This window comes from Arachis stenosperma, chromosome 3, assembly GCF_014773155.1.
Source record: "Arachis stenosperma cultivar V10309 chromosome 3, arast.V10309.gnm1.PFL2, whole genome shotgun sequence".
In the NCBI taxonomy this organism is placed as follows: Eukaryota; Viridiplantae; Streptophyta; class Magnoliopsida; order Fabales; family Fabaceae; genus Arachis; species Arachis stenosperma.
Genome location: NC_080379.1, coordinates 7840225 through 7848623, shown reverse-complemented (window position 1 = coordinate 7848623; position 8399 = coordinate 7840225). Strand labels below are relative to the sequence as shown.

The window sequence follows — 8399 nt, the reverse complement described above, 5'->3', positions numbered from 1 at the left end:
GGTGCAATGTTATTGTTGTCATAGAGGTGTGGTGTGTGATACTCATATATCACAATCCAATACAAGTTCAATGCTTTAATGATAAAATGAAAAAAATCTAATAAATTAATTTCAACAAAACCCTTGTCAAGGAATTTTATATTATGCATCACAAGTTTATTATCATGCTAGAAGAACAAGCTGACCTCCAACAAAATAAATATTATAAGAAGTCATGCTAGAAGGACCTCAAGATTCTATGCCAAAGCTGCAACATAAAGGACTGTACAATATTCTAAACCAACCTTTTGACATAGTAGTAAAAGAAATCTGCTAGGAAGAAGGTCTGGACAATTTCTGATATAAGAACCATCGGTGGCCATAAATCATAGCCCAAGGCAACCAACAAAAATGTCCACGGGTATCTAACACCTGTTACAAGAAATAGAATGTTAGTATCCTGTGAACTATACTAGTAAGAAATGTGCTAATAATGGCAGCAATACTCTATTGTCTAACCTACTATTCTATAACTGTATTTTTGGGACTTACTCCACTTTGTCTTCTCTACTTCTCTAATATCTAGAGTAGGCTTTCCAGCAAAAACTTGAAATCCGTGATAAGAATCAAGCCCAAATTATTACACCAACTAAAATCTAGAATTATTCATAAAATTTCGACTCAAAAAAATGACATGAATAGGGGGTACTGAGAAGCCTCTCTTTGAACTTAACACAGCAATTCAAGAGTTTCTGCTAAACACTAATAAGAAAATTGATAGAAGATTGACTGAGGGATGCAATGTTATTGTTGTCATAGAGGTGTGGTGTGTGATACTCATATATCACAATCCAATACAAGTTCAATGCTTTAATGATAAAATAAAAAAATCTAATAAATTAATTTCAACAAAACCCTTATCAAGGAATTTTATATTATGCATCACAAGTTTATTATCATGCTAGAAGAACAAGCTGTGCTCCAACAAAATAAATATTATAAGAATTCATGCTAGAAGGACCTCAAGATTCTATGCCAAAGCTGCAACATAAAGGACTGTACAATATTCTAAACCAACCTTTTGACATAGTAGTAAAAGAAATCTGCTAGGAAGAAGGTCTGGACAATTTCTGATATAAGAACCATCGGTGGCCATAAATCATAGCCCAAGGCAACCAACAAAAATGTCCACGGGTATCTAACACCTGTTACAAGAAATAGAATGTTAGTATCCTGTGAACTATACTAGTAAGAAATGTGCTAATAATGGCAGCAATACTCTATTGTCTAACCTACTATTCTATAACTGTATTTTTGGGACTTACTCCACTTTGTCTTCTCTACTTCTCTAATATCTAGAGTAGGCTTTCCAGCAAAAACTTGAAATCCGTGATAAGAATCAAGCCCAAATTATTACACCAACTAAAATCTAGAATTATTCATAAAATTTCGACTCAAAAAATGACATGAATAGGGGTACTGAGAAGCCTCTCTTTGAACTTAACACAGCAATTCAAGAGTTTCTGCTAAACACTAATAAGAAAATTGATAGAAGATTGACTGAGGGATGCAATGTTATTGTTGTCAAAGAGGTGTGGTGTGTGATACTCATATATCACAATCCAATACAAGTTCAATGCTTTAATGATAAAATAAAAAAATCTAATAAATTAATTTCAACAAAACCCTTATCAAGGAATTTTATATTATGCATCACAAGTTTATTATCATGCTAGAAGAACAAGCTGTGCTCCAACAAATAAATATTATAAGAATTCATGCTAGAAGGACCTCAAGATTCTATGCCAAAGCTGCAACATAAAGGACTGTACAATATTCTAAACCAACCTTTGACATAGTAGTAAAAGAAATCTGCTAGGAAGAAGGTCTGGACAATTTCTGATATAAGAACCATCGGTGGCCATAAATCATAGCCCAAGGCAACCAACAAAAATGTCCACGGGTATCTAACACCTGTTACAAGAAATAGAATGTTAGTATCCTGTGAACTATACTAGTAAGAAATGTGCTAATAATGGCAGCAATACTCTATTGTCTAACCTACTATTCTATAACTGTATTTTTGGGACTTACTCCACTTTGTCTTCTCTACTTCTCTAATATCTAGAGTAGGCTTTCCAGCAAAAACTTGAAATCCGTGATAAGAATCAAGCCCAAATTATTACACCAACTAAAATCTAGAATTATTCATAAAATTTCGACTCAAAAAAATGACATGAATAGGGGGTACTGAGAAGCCTCTCTTTGAACTTAACACAGCAATTCAAGAGTTTCTGCTAAACACTAATAAGAAAATTGATAGAAGATTGACTGAGGGATGCAATGTTATTGTTGTCATAGAGGTGTGGTGTGTGATACTCATATATCACAATCCAATACAAGTTCAATGCTTTAATGATAAAATAAAAAAATCTAATAAATTAATTTCAACAAAACCCTTATCAAGGAATTTTATATTATGCATCACAAGTTTATTATCATGCTAGAAGAACAAGCTGTGCTCCAACAAAATAAATATTATAAGAATTCATGCTAGAAGGACCTCAAGATTCTATGCCAAAGCTGCAACATAAAGGACTGTACAATATTCTAAACCAACCTTTTGACATAGTAGTAAAAGAAATCTGCTAGGAAGAAGGTCTGGACAATTTCTGATATAAGAACCATCGGTGGCCATAAATCATACCCCAAGGCAACCAACAAAAATGTCCACGGGTATCTAACACCTGTTACAAGAAATAGAATGTTAGTATCCTGTGAACTATACTAGTAAGAAATGTGCTAATAATGGCAGCAATACTCTATTGTCTAACCTACTATTCTATAACTGTATTTTGGGACTTACTCCACTTTGTCTTCTCTACTTCTCTAATATCTAGAGTAGGCTTTCCAGCAAAAACTTGAAATCCGTGATAAGAATCAAGCCCAAATTATTACACCAACTAAAATCTAGAATTATTCATAAAATTTCGACTCAAAAAAATGACATGAATAGGGGGTACTGAGAAGCCTCTCTTTGAACTTAACACAGCAATTCAAGAGTTTCTGCTAAACACTAATAAGAAAATTGATAGAAGATTGACTGAGGGATGCAATGTTATTGTTGTCATAGAGGTGTGGTGTGTGATACTCATATATCACAATCTAATACAAGTTCAATGCTTTAATGATAAAATAAAAAAATCTAATAAATTAATTTCAACAAAACCCTTATCAAGGAATTTTATATTATGCATCACAAGTTTATTATCATGCTAGAAGAACAAGCTGTGCTCCAACAAAATAAATATTATAAGAATTCATGCTAGAAGGACCTCAAGATTCTATGCCAAAGCTGCAACATAAAGGACTGTACAATATTCTAAACCAACCTTTTGACATAGTAGTAAAAGAAATCTGCTAGGAAGAAGGTCTGGACAATTTCTGATATAAGAACCATCGGTGGCCATAAATCATACCTCAAGGCAACCAACAAAAATGTCCACGGGTATCTAACACCTGTTACAAGAAATAGAATGTTAGTATCCTGTGAACTATACCAGTAAGAAATGTGCTAATAATGGAAGCAATACTCTATTGTCTAACCTACTATTCTATAACTGTATTTTTGGGACTTACTCCACTTTGTCTTCTCTACTTCTCTAATATCTAGAGTAGGCTTTCCAGCAAAAACTTGAAATCCGTGATAAGAATCAAGCCCAAATTATTACACCAACTAAAATCTAGAATTATTCATGAAATTTTGACTCAAAAAAATGACATGAATAGGGGGTACTGAGAAGCCTCTCTTTGAACTTAACACAGCAATTCAAGAGTTTCTGCTAAACACTAATAAGAAAATTGATAGAAGATTGACTGAGGGATGCAATGTTATTGTTGTCATAGAGGTGTGGTGTGTGATACTCATATATCACAATCCAATACAAGTTCAATGCTTTAATGATAAAATAAAAAAATCTAATAAATTAATTTCAACAAAACCCTTATCAAGGAATTTTATATTATGCATCACAAGTTTATTATCATACTAGAAGAACAAGCTGACCTCCAACAAAATAAATATTATAAGAAGTCATGCTAGAAGGACCTCAAGATTCTATGCCAAAGCTGCAACATAAAGGACTGTACAATATTCTAAACCAACCTTTTGACATAGTAGTAAAAGAAATCTGCTAGGAAGAAGGTCTGGACAATTTCTGATATAAGAACCATCGGTGGCCATAAACCATACCCCAAGGCAACCAACAAAAATGTCCACGGGTATCTAACACCTGTTACAAGAAATAGAATGTTAGTATCCTGTGAACTATACCAGTAAGAAATGTGCTAATAATGGCAGCAATACTCTATTGTCTAACTTGCTATCTATCAAAATCGATGTAACTTAAATTTAAAAACTCAGCGAAAAAAAATTTGACAGGAAAATCACATACAGACAAAACACAAGTTCTCTAACAGATCTTCCAGAGGAATGACATCAAAATTGTACCATTGAAAATGAAAGAAATAAACTTATAATAATGTTAATTTACACCCTTGGCCAAGAATTCTAGTAAAAAAAAAACATTAATTATTACAGCAATAGTTATAACCAAATTTACAAATGAATTAAATTCTTGACCAATATATTTCACCATAATAAATATCTAAACAATATATTTAGAACATAATAGACTTTATCAAATATAGAAATAAAATAATATTTTTTTAATTTTTAACTAATTATTCTATAAAAGTGTAGATCAATTTTTAAATAATCTAACCTTGTTTATGTTATTTATAACTCAAATTAATTAACATAACCTTCATACTCCCCTCTTCTATTATAAAACTCCCACACCCCTTCCCCTTAACTCCACAACCTAACACACAATTCACAAACACACACTACTTAAATTAAACTCTTTCAAACACAGTAACACACACTACTTACTCTTTCAAAAAAAACAATGGAGTTCCTTTCTCTCAACTTAGAGAACTAGTCTGCACTACCACCAAAGCCGAATCTTCTACGTCAGATCATCGTCGTGGCGTCTATCGCCGCCGGTGTTCAGTTTGGGTGGGCTCTACAGTTATCCTTACTGATGCCGTACGTTCACCTCCTTGGTATCCCACACGCTTCCGCAGCTTACACATCTTATTTTGCGGATCCAAAAGTGGGATGCTCGTGCAGCCCATAGTAGGCTACTATAGTGACCGCTGCACGTCGCGGTTTGGATGCCGGCGGCCTTTCATTGCTGCCGGAGCCTTAGCGGTCGCCATTGCAGTGCTCCTTATAGGCTACGCTGCTGACATGGGACACATGTTTGGTGACTCGCTCGAGAAGAAGGCCCGCCTGCGCGCCATAGCCATCTTCGTGGTCGGGTTCTGGATCCTCGACGTTGCCAACAACATGCTTCAAGCTCCATGCCGGACACTTCTCGCCGACCTCGCCGCCGGAGACCAACGGAAAATGCGGATGGCCAACGCTGGCTTCTCCTTTTTCATGGGGGTGGGAAACGTCCTAGGATACGCCGCCGGTTCCTACAGCGGTCTCCATCACATCTTCCCGTTCACAAGAACGAAAGCTTGCGATGTGTACTGCGCCCACCTGAAAAGCTGCTTCTTCGGTTTCAATCACGCTGTTGCTAACCCTATACGTGAAAGAGGAACCACTCTCGCCGCAGAAATCAACGGCGGCGGCGGACGCCGAGATTAAAGAGAAATCAGAAGGCATGGATAAGCATTAATGAATTATGGTAATAAAATGTATATCTAATTATTCTGTGAGAACTAAGCCTAAAAATATATTTTGTTATTTAATGTAACTATGGTTGACATAAGACACCTGTATGAGGGATTGTTTGGTTGGCATAAAACACCTGTATGAAGGATTATTGTTTGTTGAAAGTTATTGTAAATTGTTACTGTTTATTATGATTTTTTTTTATTTTTGTGTACTGTGAGTATTTTTGCAATTAAAGCATATTATTATACAGTTATAAGTTAATGTGATCAAACACGAAACCAAAATTTGGATGCAATTGGAATTTTTACTTTGAACAAGCGATCTTGAAAATTTTTTTTATGGGAGCCAAACATATAATTAACATATAAATTATGTGTCATGAAACTAATTTTTTTTCAAAAACTTAAATTCATATGTAAATTATTTATGTTCAAATTAAAAGTATTAATATTTTTTATCTTTCAATCATTATAACTTCCTAATTATAGAATTATAATAAATTATATAAAAAAATAGAAATTATAATTAACATAACAACATCTAAAAATACAATAAATAATTTTTTTTTAATTTCTAAATTATTTTTTCTAAAAAATGTTAAAAATTGATAAAAAAATATAAAATGATAAACTTAAAATTTAACAAAAGCTCTTTTTTTTTTAAAATTTTATGATATCACTTATTCTATTGTGCAACACATTTTGACAATAACATAGAAAATTAAAACGTTAGACTTATTTTAATAAACACTACTCATGGAATAAATCATGTGGAATTAGTTTATCTATTTTATAATTTAATTAAAAAATATTGTTGTATTATAAAAGATTAAAATTACTAAAATAGTATGAAATCATTTGTTAATATTATTTATTATTTTATAATTAGATTTCATTTAATAAATCATTATAATTTAAAATTATTAGCTTGCCTTTCTAATTATAAACTTAAGAAATATTATTTATAATTATAATATAAAATCAAGATATAAATAAATAAATAAAAGTAAAAGAATAAAGACGGATGACGTTAAAAAAAAGAAAGAGATATATATAATGGAAAAATAAAAGAAAAAAAATTGCTTGTAAGGAAGACTTGAACTAAGAATCGGAGCATTGTGAAATGACTTACAAGAAGAGTGAACACTAACTAAAACTTAAATTAGAAGCAAATGATATTTCTGTGTTCTTATGTTCCTTTCAACTAATTATTCATGCATTATATATAGGCAAAAGATGAAACTTGTTTGGATTGAAAACCAAAATAACTCTACAAATAATTAAATTTGATTTTAAATTTTTTAATTTAATTTATTGGTTTTGTTGTTCATTTTGTTCCACATTATTTGGCACCCACTTTATAGTAAATGGATTGGTTAAAACATAACCATTAAACTTCATAATGTCTTTGAAACTTATAATCTTCAATATGTATTTTTCTTTATTTTTTGGTAATAAATTTATTCAGCTAAGTGAAATCAATCCTGTTGCATACTTGAATAAAAATGAATGTACATCAAGTTTAAAAGTTCAGATGAATAAAATATGATTTTTGATTAGAATCATGAATATCATAAAAATATGGATCTAACATCTTTAGCATTAATAGAGGATTAATAGAAGAATGGAGAAAAAATTGTCAAGAAGAGATGTGTGATCTCAAATAACTATACTCACATTAGAAACTGAATCCTTTTGTAAAATTAATATGAAGTAACAAATTCAGCTACTTAAATAAAACATCACTTTTTTGAATTGTATGATGCTCCTTTTCAATATCCTCATAAATGGAATGCATCAAAATTAACACATATTAGTTTGACAAACTTAATGTATGTATGTTCTTTTGTTGCAGATTGAAAAAGACGGGCTATTAAGTTCGTTTGCACACATGCACGCGCATCAAGTAACGAAGTTCACAATAGGAGCAATGTACTTTTTGGTAATTCTACATTGCCTGAGCAGCTACCAAGTGTATGCGATGCCATTTTTTTGACAACATTGAATTCAAAATCACAGCCAGAAAGAAGAACAAGTGTCCAAGATGGGTCAAAACATGCATTCGTCTTTTCTTTGGAGGATTAACCTTCTTTGTAGCCGTGGCGTTCCCCTTCCTACCATCACTATCACTTCTTCTTCGTGGAATTGCATTCGTGCCAATGTCTTATGCATATCCATGTTTCATGTGAGTGGCCATTAAGAAACCTCGTACGAGAAGCTTCGCTTGGTGCTTCAACGTTGTTTTTGGTTGCTTAGGAATGTTTATTGCTGCTCTTTTGATAGCTTCTGCTTTGAAGACTCTAATTGATAAACGTCTCGATGCCAATTTCTTCAAACCGTAATTAATAACATGAACCAATTTAATTAATTAATTAATTAAACTAGCAGAATTAAGTTAAGTCATTGAAGGTTAATTGTTAATTAATTAATAACCAATTTATAGCATGTCCATTGTTATTATTCATTGGTTTCTCAAATGAAAGAAGAACCGCGTTACAAAACAGACTTTAGATCATTTTTTATGTCCATGTGTACACAAAAATACAATTTTGACTTCTGAGTATGTAAATATATTAATGGTCTGATGGATACAGTTTGATCAACTTGATTCGAATTAGTTCACTTGCACTCATTCTGGCCGAATTTAATAATTATGGTAATACAAGCGTATA

The 8399-nt window shown here is 32.2% G+C and overlaps 1 protein-coding gene and 1 pseudogene across 1 annotated transcript; one reads left to right on the top strand and one right to left on the bottom strand.

Annotated features, from left to right (window-relative positions):
* Nucleotides 1-404: 404 nt before the first annotated feature.
* Nucleotides 405-3381, bottom strand: LOC130965441 (uncharacterized). The gene is made up of 6 exons (XM_057890203.1): nucleotides 3372-3381; nucleotides 2600-2726; nucleotides 2370-2389; nucleotides 1828-1953; nucleotides 1058-1184; nucleotides 405-411 (listed from the first exon to the last, which is right to left on the bottom strand). The coding sequence occupies exons 1-6, from the start codon at nucleotides 3379-3381 to the stop codon at nucleotides 405-407; spliced, it is 417 nt and encodes a 138-aa protein (XP_057746186.1).
* Nucleotides 3382-3477: 96 nt separating this feature from the next.
* On the top strand, nucleotides 3478-5729 carry LOC130965440 (sucrose transport protein SUC5-like; annotated as a pseudogene).
* The last annotated feature ends 2670 nt before the right edge of the window (nucleotides 5730-8399 follow it).

Excerpts from the sequence above, each read along its gene's own strand:
- LOC130965441 (XM_057890203.1), bottom strand. Across the intron at positions 2,390-2,599 it reads TTTTACTACTATGTCAAAAG|CATTGAACTTGTATTGGATT; the intron begins GTTGGTTTAGAA and ends TTATCATTAAAG. Across the intron at positions 1,954-2,369 it reads CATTGAACTTGTATTGGATT|GTGTTAGATACCCGTGGACA; the intron begins GTGATATATGAG and ends TTCTTGTAACAG.